At 41.8% G+C, this 16,290-nt stretch overlaps 1 protein-coding gene and 1 long non-coding RNA gene across 2 annotated transcripts in view; both read left to right on the plus strand.

The window, feature by feature from the left end:
• The window catches only part of LOC127139047 (uncharacterized), a 29,676-nt gene extending 18,305 nt beyond the window's left edge, over nucleotides 1-11,371 (plus strand). Inside the window, exon 3 of the long non-coding RNA XR_007808877.1 lies at nucleotides 11,021-11,371. This is a non-coding gene — a long non-coding RNA (uncharacterized LOC127139047). The remainder of the gene's footprint in view (nucleotides 1-11,020) is intronic.
• Nucleotides 11,372-13,709: 2,338 nt separating this feature from the next.
• The window catches only part of LOC108900391 (triple functional domain protein-like), a 40,552-nt gene continuing 37,971 nt past the window's right edge, over nucleotides 13,710-16,290 (plus strand). Inside the window, 2 exon segments of the mRNA XM_051065506.1 lie at nucleotides 13,710-13,847; nucleotides 15,506-15,698. Of these exon segments, the coding sequence (XP_050921463.1) occupies nucleotides 15,546-15,698 (153 nt within the window). The 5' untranslated portion in view covers nucleotides 13,710-13,847; nucleotides 15,506-15,545.

Raw genomic sequence — 16,290 nt, forward strand, 5'->3', positions numbered from 1 at the left:
TATGATTTATTCACCCAGTTTGCCTTTCCGTCATCCTAAAATGACATTTCTTTTGTTTCCTCTCCTCTCAGTGACAGTTACTCTTCCTTTTTTATTGGCACAGAACAGACCAAGCCTAAGAGTATGTTATAATGATGGTTTGTTCTGTCATATTTGAGGGTTGATATTTGCCACTCAGTGCTGTTTTCCTCTGATGTGACATTTTGAGGAGACATATGACCACTTTGATATTTAAGATTATTACTCCTTTGTGTGTCAGTAGGAAGTTTTAATGTTTCATGGACTAGGCTTTCCAGTCTGAAAAAGAGAGACACACACAAATTTGACTTTAAATAGCTTTAGTCTAAAAGTGTCAGCAGTATCGGCCTTGAAAAATCAAAACCCTCAAACCCTAGATATAAAGGAGGACAGTGAGTTGGCAGGTTGCTCCAAAGCCCCGGGGCCTTGATGGAGACAGCTCCAGCGCCTGCAGAAAAAGGCAATGATAGCATCATGAATGCAATTATATCTAGACAATACTTGGCTTCATTGCTACTGTTTGGCCTGTCTGTGTAAAGCTGTCAGGGCAGTGTTTTAAGCTTTCTAGTGCTTGCCAGTTATCACTTCCTGGTTTAGAGGGGGGTTGCGGGGGATTAGGCCTGTCCATCTGTTGGCCTGGCCTCCTCAGCCACTGGTCTGACTGGGTGGCTGACGGGTGGGTTGTAGGGGGAGGTTGGGGGGCAGTGCTGTTATGTAATAATGTTAATGCCTTTGGACCTTGACAGATGTGCTGAAGAGTGCCTTGCAAGGAGGGAGTGTTGTGGGCTCGTCCATTTCCATCACTGTCTCTCGTTCTACTTTTTTTCCTCTCTCCATCTCCCTTGTAGGTGAATTTGTGTCAATCTTCACTGATCATTTGCTGAAGCTGAAGCTGAAATTGCATGCCAGCGTTACCTCCAGATGGCGTATTCGAGCACATTAGAGTAGCAGAGGCAGAAAAAGGGTTGCAGCAAGCATGCATTTGGCTGTTTACAGTGAGCTGCAGCAGGAGTCAACAGCTAAAAACAAGACAACAGCGTTAAACAGTTCACTGTGTGTTGCACTGAATCTCAGTCAGTGACAGGAGTGAAGTATGGAAGTAAAATTAGTCTTTTTCCTTAGGAGTATTAGAATTTTATGTGTGAAACTTGGTGTTCTTGGTGTTTCGTCACTGGTTTGTCAGAATAAGATCAGGTGGCGTTAAAAGACCCGGACGAATGAACTCTTGGCACCAAAAACAAGCCTTCTTTTCTCCCTCTTCTCTCTCTGTTTTTTTTTTTTTCTCTCCTCCCTCTCCCCTCCTCCCCTGCTGTGTTTGGGTCGCTGGGGTAACCCTGGCCTGCTTCTCGCTCGGTTAGCCTACCCTGCTATTAGAGGTCTGGATGGATGGAGAGAACAGAAAGAGGCGGAGTTAAAGGAAAGATGGTGCTTTTTCTTGCTCCCTTTCATGGGCCAAATCTCAGATTTGGGGACAAAAAAGATGGAAAATGGAAGGACACAGAGAGCCTGAGTGGACTGGAAACACCCAGGCTGCACTGTTGAATCGCTTACGCTGTCAGCTTGATGCCTCTAGATAATGATACCCCGTTTTCATCGACGAGGCCTGATTTTTAATGCAGCATGAAATAAGTGCTAAACAAATGTCTCTTTTGAAAAATTGCATCTTTTAGTCCACGCTGTCTCTCTTAGATCAAACCAGATGGCTGGCCTGAGAATTCATTCCACCGGTGTTAGGAAGGATTTTACAGCTTTAGGAGTGTCGGGCTGTGAAAGTAAATTGTAGTGTCTCACACTGATATATATAGCAGCTAAAAATATGGGTACATATTTCTTAATCATAAAATGAAACAATAGGCTGTAATTACATGTGTGTTTTGTTAAGTAGTCACCCACTTGTCTGTGTGTCTACAGTGGTGTAGCCAATGACAGCTGTACCCACAGTTGGTGTGTTGTTAGAATAGCACAACTGTGCCTGATCACAACAGCCAATCAGATCAGCCTTTCTTGTTTCTGTGTTGTCCAGTCAGGCAACACTGAGCTGTGCAGCAGCCAGTCAGAGCTGCTCTACTAGGAGGGAGAGGCACGTCAAAGTAGGATAATGGCAGCTCAGATGGAAGGAGATGAATAAGACAGTGTTGCTGGCTGTGAATAAAAACTCAAAGCACAAAAATTGTGCTGAGGGTTCATGATATGAAGAGGGCAAATGGAAAAGATACAGAGGGAAACACAATAGAGGAATGAAACTGATGAACAATAGTGTTGCTCTTCTAGGATCATCAGTGTGTCCTCAGTATGTCAAAAGTGAAAAGTGACACCTGCATCAGTCGTAGAGACGATTACCTGTCACTTACTAGTTATTTATGTTCGGTGGGATTAAAGCCTCTTAAATATACAGTAGCATAGCAGACACATTTACCAATCATTCCATTCCTCATGTTACCCAGTAAGACATAACAAGGTTGGCAGCAACTGACTGTTTGCTAAACCCCTGTCTCGAAGAGTGACTGTCCAATCATAACTGTATAGCAACTGTAACTAGGAGTGGTAGCTCTGGATTTTTCCATAAGTTAGCTTGTCCTGCTAACTAGCTTACTACCTGCAGTAGTAACTGAGGATTAGTTCCAAGGCCAAGGAGCTTTTTATGCTACATTATTTAGTGGAATATAGTCGATACAGTATATAACGTTAGCAGCTCTGTCCTTCAAACCCAGTCAAACTCATTATCTGAGATAGTGCTCCTTCCAACAAAACATATTGATTAGTCCTCATCCTAAAATCCTTTACTTTTGTAGTGATAAAAGTGAGAACATACTGTTTGAAAAGACAAAAAAGTACATAAGGTAAGAAGCTAAACAGGGCTATGTTAGAGTGAAATTAGAGTCTGATAGTATATTTTTCATTATATTTACAATTTTAGCTTTACACTGCAAAATACAGCAAGAGCAATGCTGCTTCTTAATTTATATTTCTTCTATATGGATTATCAGCTGCTGAGGATGCAGAATTTTTGCTCAGTAAATGCAACTTTAATCTTCTAGTAAATCTAAGTAGCCATCACAAGTATATTTATGGCCCCTTTTGTGAGTCGGATTGAAACATTTAAAAGTCAGCCAAAGAAAGCAGCTAATTGTGCTAATGTTAGCTTAACTGGCCAGCTAGATTCACCTGATAATATGCCAGCACCAGTATTTCAGCTTGCCAAATTGATGCTTGTCCACAAAGAAATGATAAGCCTCCTCTAATATACCCTTTAAAATCAATTCTAAAACCAAGGATCAAAAATAACTACACATTTCAGTGGTAAATCTGCCATCATTATTTTTGTAAACTATATATGTGCCATGTGAGAATGGGAAGCTGAGGGGGTCAGTTTATTGAAATTTTTACGGTACGAAAATGCCTCTGAAACAGCATTTGCTCCGTGGGAAACATAAAACGTGTTCGTGCATACTTCAGTGAATCACTATAAAGTGTTAAAAATCAAATTGATTCCATTTCAGCATTTCCCACAGTAAAACAGTGTAGTATTCATGAATGAAATAGGCATGTGGTCAAATAAAACTACGCTGGGCAGTATAACCAGGCATCTTAGAGCATCGATGATCAGGATGTAGGTCAGGCGTTCAGGTCACGGACTCCCTATTCCTGTCCACTCCCTCAGCTTCAAGGAATTCCTGCCATTCCCACACATCCCTCAGTGAGGAATCTCTGGCACGCTGCAAATGTGGGAAGTCCACAACTATGCAGGGATGCTCACACATGTGCACGGTTCTGGTTTCTCTTGACCCGTAACAGCTGGCTTAGAAGCGACATGTCCAAGTCAGCTGTGTGGGAGCCATTATGAGATTATGCCTGCATGTAGCTGCTCTTTAATCAGATAAGGAAGATGCTGTGTGTGTGTGTGTGTGTGTGTGTGTGTGTGTGTGTGTGTGTGTGTGTGTGCACTCTTTTTCTGGTATGTTGGCAAATTTTCCCTGCCTCTTCTGACTGACCACCCATACCACCACCCGTCCCATCTGTCTGGGTCCGAGCAGCTGTTGCATTTGCTCTCTCTGTTTTTAAACACAGAAACACACTCATCCCAACCCCTCCCTGAGGTATTTATCACAGTCTCTCCGGGGCAGACTTGTAGTGGTATTGTTGAGTAAACTGCTTTGTTGTATCAGCCAGTCTAATGTCCACTTGACCCCTTTGAGGCCCTTACAAGTCTCAAGCCACAGAGGTGTGTGCAGAGTGTTGACATATTCTGACACACACACACACACACACACACGACCCAGTGATAGTCCTGATGTGGAATGATCACTGACTGTGTTGTGGGTTGTGTCCGTATAGCAAGGGGTGAGGAACATTTCTGGCATCTTCCTCTCGTCCCTCGCCCCTTTTCACTGAGGGGGTGTAGCAGTGTTGTTGTGTTTCACCACAACCCACCCTCATATAGTACCAGTGACCAAGGAAGTATTGGGACTGACTTTGGTTTAGGAAAGATTGGTCAAGCTAATGGTGCATTTTTGTCATATGGAATAATCGAGCTTCCTGGAAAATATTGTTCACCTTAGGCTTTTGGAGAGTAAATCATTCTTGGGAATTTTGGGCTTGGCAATGGACTTCAGTTTCTCTGAATTCCCGAATTTAGACATCATCAGCAAGGTAATATTAACCTCCTCAGCTGTTGCTAATGGCTTATTGATTATAAATACAATGAGGCATGTAATGAAACTGCATATTTTAGTGTTAGCTACAATTTGTCATCGTATTCTAAACTTCATGCAACACAGCACCCAGAACAAATCCAAAACAGAAAGTTACTCAGTGGGCATGATTCACTTGGGTGGGCTTCCCACTTATTGTCTATGTGTGGCAAATGTTACTGTACATTTCTTGGTGCAAACATTTTTTTAATTTCAGTATCTCAACCTCAGTATGTCATTTTAACACATCAGATAATCAGTGTGAAAACATACACACACTGTCTTGTCCAGAGTCCAGAAATGGTAACTATGAGTTCTGTCTACCAAAAGATCTGCTACCTATCATCTACTTCCATTAAGATTTCTTATTTATTGTATTAAGAAAGTATACCACTTTATCCACTCCTCTGTACCTGGTGGAGCAAATCTTGGCTCGTTCTCTTAATGCCGTAAAGAATAAATCTTATCATGAACAAGTGACATTTCTGCAAGTTCTTAGAAGTAAATGTTTCCCATATAGCAAATTAAATGTTTATGGTGATCATATATATGCTTTAAAGCCAGGTCCCCAAACTAATTCATTTATGTAATTTTCTTAAGATATCATAAACATCATGATATAAACATTATTTATCAGCCGTAATGTTTCTTAACTTGTGAGTATAATCTTCTTCTTTACAGTTTTAACTCATAAAGATTTATTAGAGTGCTGTCCATGGTAGATACGCTCAGTGCCATTAATTACAGCAGAAAGTTGTCTGTAATAAACTATGGTTTATCCCTCTGACATTATCAGTTCTGTAAGTTGAAGTGTAGATAGTCACCTAAGCAGCTTAAATGGTCCAGTCAAGATTGGAAGCTGTGTTCTGTTAATGAGGTATTTTATCATGATCACAACAGATCAATGTCTGATATTTCTACTCAACAACAGAAATACATTGTTTAACAGAGTTTAAAAAAATAACAGCAAGCACCATAAAACCATTATTTATATCTTAACAGTAAGACCATTAAGTCTTAATCACTAGAAGTTAATGAAGTTGTGACCTTGAGATAATGGACTGAGAAAAAAAAAATTACAAGCAACGACAGCAGCTCAGGGCTTTCATTGTATTCACTCCACTTCATGATGTTTTTTGGGTTAAAGTTTCTATACACTGGTATATTTAGACACATACAGATATGCAAGCTTTACAGTACAACCACAGTGTGGCACTGAGTGGCTCCACTGGAGTGATAGCAGGGAATGAAAAATTTTGATGCATGGTTTTTATATCCAAGCCTCTCCTGCACTGTAAGGGTTTTCCCCATCAATCTGGAGACTCTATCCCAATGCTAAGCAGCTTCTTAGGATGCATAAATGCAGTGCAGGCATATTATAATCATTACCCCTCCTACACATTGAGGATTACCTCCAGGAACCTGCCTTTCCAACAGACAGGCTGATTAGCAGCTCACCTAATGCCCACATGAGGTGCACACCGATGCCGTGCATTCACACTGTGTGCTGAAACAGTCTGCGCTCATAGCTGTGTTTCTGCTTGGAAATGTTTGCACCAGCTTTTCCATATGGACATGTAGACAGCACCAAAATGGGTGGTTTTGGTCGTCTGCTGGATTGGAATATCTCCCCTCAGGAATCCCAGGATTAGCCTCAGCTAGCTGCGACTGTGCCCACAGTGGATTGGGATCTCTTCAGCACATCAGCCCGTCAGTCTATCATTAGCTGATGGCAGCAGCGGACTACGTTTCTCCATCAGCAAATGAAGCCAAATCCACAGCAATTTATGGATTTTTTACAATCTGTGGAAGAATTATCAAGCATGACTTGCTGGGGAACCAATCACAAGTGGCGGTATGCCCAGACCGGCTCCGCCCTCATCCAGCTGACAGGTACAATACCATGTCTGGGGGTGTGTGCACTATTAGTTAATTTCCCTTATTTCTGCTTTATACCCTCCCTTCTCATCCTTCGGTCTCACCAGTGGGAAGTGAATATAGTTTTTACAATTATTCATAGCGCACAAAAGACAGACAAAATAGAGGAAAATGAGAAGGGAATGAAATGAGTTCTGTGTTCAACAGGTTTGACTGTGGCTGATTGGTTCATACATCATTACCATCTATGTCTTTCCCTCACCCTGTGTGGCTGTCCACCTGTCACTTCCCACCCGCTGCCACTCTGCCTTCCTTTTTGCAGACTCTTGCTCACTTTCCCTCCCTCATTCTCTACTGTCCCCTTCATTCCCTCCCCCATCTCTCACACATACTCTGTTTCTCTCTCAGGCCTAGTTACGACACAATGACACAATGTCTCATTATCTCACAGTTTTTTTGTAGTGTCTCTCCTCCTTGTCCACTTCTTTATTTTTTTTGCTCATCATTCATCCAGAAACCCCACCCTCCTCCCGTGTATGTGTTCCTGTATGTGTGTGTGTGTATGTATAGGGGTGGGTGTGACCTGGCCACTCTATATTTAGCTGCTGTGCCACTTTCTCCAGTCCCAGAGCACTGCAGAGCACAGGGAAGTGATGTGTCTGTGTGGCTAAACTTACCTTTTGTATTTGGTTAAAGAGAAAATCCACACAAAAACACTTAAAACAGTTAAATACCTCAGAGGTTTACCATTGTATTCATAGTCAGGCTAGTCATAGAAAATATGTCGTCATGTTTAGATATTTCCAGATGAAATACCATGTAGATGCTCATGAACCCAGTCAGACTGTGGTTAAAGAGGAGGAAAAAGAGGGTGTTGGTAAGGAGGGAAAGGTTTTGTCGGTTAAAAGTGTGTCAGTGTTTTTTGGAGGTTTACAGAGGATGATGTGTGTCTGGGCAGATCTTAATCCAGTGGCCGTTAAATTTTACTATACAGTAGCGAATTCACACAGCGCCACAAAGTGCTCACTGTGTGCTCTCTTTCTCCCTGTACAGTGGTTTTCTGCTTGTCATCTTGTCAACATTAGGTTTTCCATTGACCTTTGATTATCTTCCTGTTCATTGGCAGTCAGCCAATCAGACAGCAAGGTTTGTGGGCAACATCAAAGATAGTCCTTTCTTCAGAAGATGAATCACTCCATGGTAAAAAGATGCTGACTTACCCATTTGTGTGCATGTTGTAATACACTCCTCAGCGTGCACATTTAGCTTCACACAGCCATGGCAAAAGTATCTCTGCTATACACAGCTAATGTTTAGTGAGCAGTTTTTTGTAATTTAATAAGAAATTTAAAAATAGTTTCTTAATTAAATGAGTTCAAGTGATGGACAGCGTGCAGGATTTTGTTTCTAGTATGCATTGTTTGACATACACAGCTACTACAAAGACACTTCTGAACATATTCATATGATATGACAACAGCGACATGGGGAACCAGCAATTTTTTGTAGCCTGTGTGAAGATGCAGCGATTAGTAGATTAAGTGGCAACTATTTTACTAATCATTAATTCCTTTTAGTCATTTATCATGAAAAATTGCTGCATATTATCTGGTTGTCAGGATGTGGAGCTTTTTTTCTGTTTCATATCATACTAAATTAAAAAGTTTTGGTAGAACTGTGGGTTAGACAATTTGAAGGCATCGCCTTGGTCTGTGGGAATCTTTTATGTTAATTTTCAGCTCTTTTCTGACCTGTTCCATATTAAACAATTAATTACTTAATTTTTTACAAAAATGCTAGATTCAGTAATGAAAATAATTATAAGTTGAAGAGAGCTCTGTGTGTGCACCAGCCTCCTCTCATGCATCATCTCTAAAGAACTACAAGCTCACTCTCTACAGGAGCACAGTGGGAAATGTAGTTGATCATGCTAATTTGTTTTTAGTGGCACCCTGAGGGATGTCATGAGACAAATGAGAGGAGGAAAAAGGAGTAAAAATAGAGATAAGTCCTGATTCTCACCGATCTCCTCCGGTGGTGGAAAAGAATTAGCATCTCATTAGCATACAGTCATAAATGTGGCAACATGCTGAGAGCAGAGGCTGGAGTACAATTCACTACTAGTGCCCGAGAGGTGTGTGTGTGTGTCTGTACAGGCTTGCATCATAACAATAGTAAAAAGCCTACAGAGAGGTTACTCCTCCCCTTTGCATTGTACTTATTATGCTGTTATGTAACACATGGTAACACTTTGTGTGTATGTGTGTGTCTTAGCTCACCACTACACTGTAAGACACTGCTGACCTATGATATAAAGAGAGACAGTAATTAGATAGCTTCATGTCTGTTCTTTCATGCTTTCTGTCTTTCTCTTACAGTGTTGGCTGAATAGTTCCAAGCACATGAATCGACTTGTGCGTTTTTAATGTACACTGACCCAATGCACCTCAGAGAGCAGCTCACTTCTTTCTAATTTGTCTTAAACATGCTTGGATTTTTTGCTCTTGCAAAGCTGAGGATGAAAAAGAGTCAAGAGAGTCAGTAGGACTCAGACAGAACAAAAAGAAGAAGAGACACTTGGGTAATGTGACTTGTCTGGGTCATCAGTCACACAAACCAGACCTCTGCTCTGTCTGAAGGACAAAATCTGGGTCCATTCTGTCCACCTGCGTATGTGTGTGCTAAAGCAGAGATGTTTTATCACTTTAGGGAATTGTGTGTGTCTATATTTAGGGGTTGTTTGAACAGGTTTTCACTTATTGAATATCTCCTGACAGCCATCCATTCACTTCTGACAGAATATTAACAGCACAGCAAGGGGAGGGAGTTTTTGGCACCATCACACCCTTGAGATCCAGCATGACGGTTATAGGGTAATAGTTTATAGTTCAGGTTATTGCTGTGGGAGGTTTTTTGTATTAATTCTCATGCTAACTGTCCACTTCTCCCTCCATTTATTCCAGACAAACCAGTATGTAAAACACATCAGTGCTTGTCTGTCGTGCCAGAGGATTTTTCCCAAGAAAGAGCCGCAGTTATTAGAGAGCCAGTGCTGAGAAAATGTTAAAGCTTTTATGAAACAACTGAAGGTTCAGTCACTATTGTGTGATTCATCACTGAATATGTGCAAGTACTAGCAGACATTTATTTATAGGAAAATGTCACAGATTAGTAGTCTAAGAGAAGGCAAACAGAGTTGAAATGGGTAAAGTAACTATATTTATATTCATTTTTCTCAGCTGACAGCTTGTTGGCCTCTAATAGTGCCATTTAGAAAATCCTCTGACTGCGGTTTGTACAGAAGGTGGAGGGAAATTTTGAAAACTGAGATGTCTCAATTTCTAAATTGAGAACATGCTGTCAGTTGACAATGCCCAGGATTTATAAAGCTGCAAGAAAGTTTTTTAAATAGGGTAATTGGGGTAATAATTTTAGCTCTATGAATGCCAATGCCTGCTTGTCAGTTGGCCCATGGATTGCCATTTTGTAGAGATATTTGTTCTTCTCAGAAGATGAATCCTAATGACTTTGCTGCTCCCCTGACATTTGTGGTTGTGTGAGAAATGAATTTTCGGATGGATTGCAGTGAAATTCGGTGCAGACATTCTTGATTCCTGCAAGATAAATTGGAATAACTCTGGGGATCCCCTCACTTTTCTTCTAGTACAATCATCAGGTCAAAAATTCAATTGTCCTGTCCTGGTTTATGACCAGATAAAAAACAAACAAACCACATTCTGTGTAAAAGCACTCATGACAAAAACAACAGTTTGAAAGAATACATTGGTGTGCGAATAAATTGCACAAAAAACCCCAGTCCATTGTGTAAAGACCTTTAGTCTTGTTAACGTTGACTTTTGGTTAATCCTTATAGATATAGCTTTTTCCTCCACTCAGCATTTACTGGTAGATGTGAAAATCCACCAGCTCCTCACCATGTGGGAATCCTTTTAATGTCTTCAGTATTTTATGGTGTTAAGCTTTAACTCCAGTTGACGGGAACTGAAGTGGCCTATGGCGTGTAATGTTGCTTTACCCCATTTCACCTCTGTTACAGCAAGAGCTACAACAGCTCTTTGTTTTCCCCAAACTTCCCCTGAATTTGGCCTCACTTTGTCTCACCATTCCTGTTTCTCCGACCACAGCCTCTGTGCTTCCTGTTGGGGTATATCTGTGTGTGTGTGAAAGAGACATTTTCCTCATGATGCAAGCAATCTGAAATGGGAGTCAATCCCCTGTGTTTAAATGCTGCAGATCTCTAGATTACAAGTGGACAGAATATGCTCTGTCCAAAATAATCTGCCGTCAAGGGAAAAAAAGTCATGGTTGATCAACTGGGAAAGAACAGACAGGAAAGAAACATGTTTTTTTTAATTCTTCATCCAAATCTCATTGTCTTCTTTTCTTCTCCCCTTTCTTTTCTCTCTATGAAGGCTTCAGGAGAAATGAGGAGATGAGAGCAATGGAGGTGCTTCCCATCCTCAAAGAAAAAGTTGCTTTTTGTCAGGTAAGATTATGTGTTTGAATGTGAGTGTGTGTGTGTGTCTAGCCTCACAAGTCTGCCAACCTCGGCTGTCTGATCATAGTTGATGAGGCTAATGAAACATGAAGTTGAGGCCTTAGTTTACACATGCAGCTCCCAGGTACTAAACTATACACATACGCAGCTTCGTGCGCAGCTTCCATCTCGCTCAGTCTGTCTCTCTCACACACACACACACACACACACACACACACACACACACACACACACACACACACACACACACACACACACACACAAAGGCAGTGTGGACATGATAATAAGCTGTGCACCATCCCTGCAAAAACTCAGGGTCACACTGAGCCCCAGACACTTAACCCTGGACCCTTGTTCACACTCCCATATACACACACAGACTACACATAATACATACTCTAACGCACACAGACGTCCATTGTTTAGTCAGTATCAGCAGGACTACAGAATAGAGAGCTACAGCTGCCTGTGTCTTTGCTCCCTCCAAGGGAAGCTCAGTCATGCCTGACACACACACATACTGACACTCACACACAGACACACACGCTTAAGTCGTGCCAGGGAAAACTCACAGGAGGCCGAGCTGGAGATATGGACTGCCAAGAACATCCAGCAGGATTATTTGTACAACACACAAAAACATTATTCAGCACGTATAAAGGTACATGTGTGTGCGTGCGTGCATGCATGCGGGTGTGCACGTGTGTGTGTGTGTGAGAAAGTGTATTACCATTACATGCATCATGTGCATACAGATGCGTTGGAAAAACCTTCATACAGTGGATCACACCAGTACCAAATGGAATAACAAAGTGAAATGTGTGTTAATTTGTGTGTGTGTGGTTGTGTACGCCACTTGCACTTTCTTCTTTGGTCTCCTTGAGTGTGCAGCAGCAAAGGTCACAGGCAGAAACACAATGATGAGGACGATGACTCAGACAAACAGACAGAAATTGAGAGAGGGAGAGACAGGGCAACGTTGCTATGGAGATGACTTACTGTCAGCTACCGCATCCCGTAGTAGTCGCTGGTGGAGTAATTGGCTTTGAAATGAAGGAGGGAGGGAGACAGAGGAGGGACCGCTGGTGAAAAGGAGGGTAAATGAGCTAAGCCTATTATCCCAGATCTGGCCCCTTAATAAATCGGCCATGTTCGCCCTCAGTCATGTATGCCTGTTTGCCACGTGAGCGTTTGATTTTCTCCTCTGAGCAGCCGGGTCGAGCCTACGGGCGCACAGCAACCCGACTGAACTCACTAATTTGTGGGCTGAGCACAGTCAGCCTGTGTTTACAAGTTCCCACGTGAGTGAAGCAGCCCTCTGCTTCTGCAACTGGTCAGGGACTATGAGCAAAATATTATGATTATACTACCAGATATTCATAATTCAGTCGCATGACTATGTACTGTAAACACTAAATGTTACCCAACTACCAATTAAAATGACAAAATAATATTCAAGAGCTTGGATTCAGGCTAGGAGACTCTCGAAGACAGAAATTCTGTAAACATGCAAAAACTGCATATGGTGTACAGAAACCAGTCATTTAGCTTGTGTGTTTTTGGAATAAGGAAATCTTTATATAATTTGGTTATATTTAGCATTTTTAGTCATGCGGGTGGCGTAGTTCAAGGGATGGCAGTTTCAGTCTTTTGGTTGGTCCTTCAGTCGAGACTGTACAAAATTTAACTGCAATCTGTCTTTGTTGAAATATTTCAGATATTCATGATCCCTAGATGATGAATATTAGTGACTTTCTACTATCAGCCTTAGCTGTACTTTGTGTTTGGTGCTAGGTAGCAAATGTTAGCATGCTACACGTTACACTAAGACAGTGACATGGCAAACTAAAAATCATCGTGTTGTCACTGTGAGCATGTTGTCATGCTAACATTGCCATTCAAGCTCAAAGCAGTGCTGTGCCAATGCACAGCTTCACAAAAGTGGTAGCATGGCTATAGACTCTTAATCTTGTTTATGTTGTGTTCAGACATGAACACAGATTTTAAAAAAGGATGTCAGGTTTTTTTCTTGTAAGCAGATACACTGAAATTGCAACAGGAGAAAATGCAGCTTCTCATATACAGAATTTGTATGAACAAAAATGTGTAGGAGAGAACAACATGCAGTAACACTCCTGATGTGTGTTGCTGTATTGTGAATTTGACTTGAATCATTCCTGTCTGTGAAGACGTTATTTAGGTAAATTTGATCTCTTCTAAAACATTCTGTGATATGGTTTCTGAGTATCTGCCGTGTATTATTGGACTGCTCGTTAGTTTTGCGTTTCTAAATGGGTTTTTAAATCAAATCAATCCTACATCTATTGCCAAGGGCGTTTGATTTAGCAGGCTCAACAACTTTTATTGGAGCAGCTAACTTATTACTATGATACCTACTATACTCCAGTCAGATATTTGCTGATTTAGTGAAACAAATATAACACTCAGGTAATGTCAAATAGATCTTTGACATCCGCTGTTGAAAATAACACTGTGAACTGTTAGATCTTACTAACAGTTTTGTGCATTACAACATTGCTGCCAAAATAAATATGAATACACACCTAAATTTTCTGATCATGTTCTTACTCTGTGTGTGTGCGTGCATGTGCATGTGTCGCCTCAGGTGGCAGAGACAGACGCGGCGGTCCAGTGTTAACGTTTCCATCACGCAGCAACCATGACAGAATACGAACGGACGACCTGAGGAGACTGATCGCCTACCTCGCTGGCATCCCCAGGTTACACATTCATTGACATTTGCTCTGTGATGTGCGTGTGAGTACAGTGTGTGTGTTGTCTTTTTCTTTTAAAGAGAAGGATAGGCAGAGTCTTGAAGTGAAGCGAACACCCGGAGCAAGTGGCTGAGGCTCTGTAAGCAAACACGTGAGAGAGCTGAAATGAGCATGTGAGGGGCCAGAGAGGAGCAGGGAGAGAAATAATTCAAGACCAGTTAGCTTGCTGCAGCTCCTTTGCTGCCAGAAATCAGTTTTAGAGATGTGATGAGATGCTGAGACGGAGAGGGGAAAGCCTGAGCTGAGAGAGAGGGATGTATAACAGAAAACAAATGAACGATAGAAGGAGGGATCAACGGAGAGAAGGCAGCGGGGAGGGAGTGAGGGGGGGATTAAAACAGACAGAGTCGGAGAGCGCATGTGTGAGGAGGTGTGTGTGAGCGAGGGAGCGAGCTAGCGAGCAAGTGTGTGTGTGTGTGTGTGAAAGCAAAACAAAGTGTCGCAGTAGCTGAAGCAGTGCAGCAGCAGCAGCAGTTACTGTGGACAAGTAGCTCCTCACCTTGCAGGTAAAACATCTTTCCTCTCTACCTCTCTGTTTACTTTCCTTTAATCTGGCACTCGCCTCCTCCCTCCATCCGTCTTAATCCATCCATCGTGTGTCCGTCTACTCTCATCTCCTTTTAAGTCACATTATCATCCGTATGGTTTAAAATGTGAGTAGATTGCCTGTAAATCTCATTTTTTATGTCCTTTTGGCATTCAAAACCTCACAGCCATCATGTCATATTTTGCATATTTTAATCTTTTATCTGAGTGGTTTTGGTGACCAAAGGTGTTCTATTTTAGGAAAGGCAACATCTGCACACTGCTGCACACTGGTTATGTACTGACAGGCTGTTACAGAAAGAGGGAAAGGTTTGGAAAAGGATGGAGGTATTTAGAGATGCAATGATAGAGTGATGTTTACATAATATTTATTTAAGTAAAGAAGCAGTCCAGGTTTGTTAATTATAGAAGTAGTTATGGTGGGAAACATACACGGTAAAATTCAACATGATGTTAAACTAACAGTAGAATTGTTTTGCTCCTCAAATCATGAAGACAAAATAATGTATTTTTTATGATTATGGCAGATTTTAGTTGCAGGTATGCGAATGTAGTTCATGTGTGTGTATGTGTGTAAGGTTACGTGATAATGATGTCGGCCAGAACACAGCACCACAGGGACATGAGGTTGCTGATGCACAAATGTGCTGATTTGTATTTTTATACTTATGCACACATTTGTGAGTCATTCGTCGCAGGTTTTTGTGTGGGAGTATGTGTGGGTGCGTGGGTGGGTGTGTTTGCTGCGTAGGCTTCTCACAGTATAGAGAATGCGTCATCTCACTGTTTTGATTTCTCTTTCCTTTTCTCCCTCTTTTTTTCCTGTTTCATCTCCATCGCCCTCTTCTTTCCTTTCTCTGTCTCTCTCCTCTCTCCATCATCCCTCTCTCATCCTTTCCCACGCCTGTCATCTGTCTCCTCTCTCTCTGGATTATACTCTCTCCAATCTCTCTCTCTCTCTCTGCCCCTCCCTCCCTCACACTCCCCTCCTCCCTCTCCTCTCCTCCTCTCTTTAATTCCTCCCACTCTCGCCGACCTCGATCCTGATCCATTCCCAGCGAGGAGGTGTGTAAACATGGCTTCACGGTCATCGTTGATATGCGCGGCTCCAAGTGGGACAGCATCAAGCCTCTGCTGAAGATCCTGCAGGAGTCGTTTCCATCCTGCATCCACGTCGCCCTCATCATTAAACCAGACAACTTCTGGCAGAAGCAGAGGACCAACTTTGGCAGCTCCAAGTTCGAATTTGAGGTGAGATGGCGGAAAACCGTCTGGTTCTCTACTGTGTACTGTTGCCTTTCTTAGAACAAAAAATAATTGTAACGTCATCAACACTCTTTGACTGCCTAGTTTACCAGCTGCCTTCACCTGACAAGTTGCAAACGTGGTTTTTTACCTGTTAAATGGACAGAAGCAACACTTAAACAGTTATATTAATTAAAAGTGCCAGACTAGAGGAGATTTGCAGTTAACATTTATATATTTTTGACTGTTGTTATGTAATTATATGCTGCTCAAGGGCAGACTTAATACATTTTTAGCTTGCTGTAATAAATTTAAAAGCACACAGATATAGAGAAATTAAGTGTCCCAGTTTTATACTTTGCAAGTAATGTGTTGTGAAAAGTAGAAAAAAGTCAACCATTTTCCCTCAATTTGCTGTCAGCTGAGCTGTGATAACGACCGCTGTACCCCCCCCCCCCCCCCGCCCTGAGCTGTTCATTGTCAGCACATTTCATTATTTTCATCTCCCCGCTGCTTTGGGATGCACACATCACCAGCCAGCTGTCTACCAGAGGAGAAATTTCATCACATTCAACCCCAAAAACAGCACACAGCCAAT

This window comes from Lates calcarifer, linkage group LG3, assembly GCF_001640805.2.
Source record: "Lates calcarifer isolate ASB-BC8 linkage group LG3, TLL_Latcal_v3, whole genome shotgun sequence".
NCBI lineage: Eukaryota > Metazoa > Chordata > Actinopteri > Centropomidae > Lates > Lates calcarifer.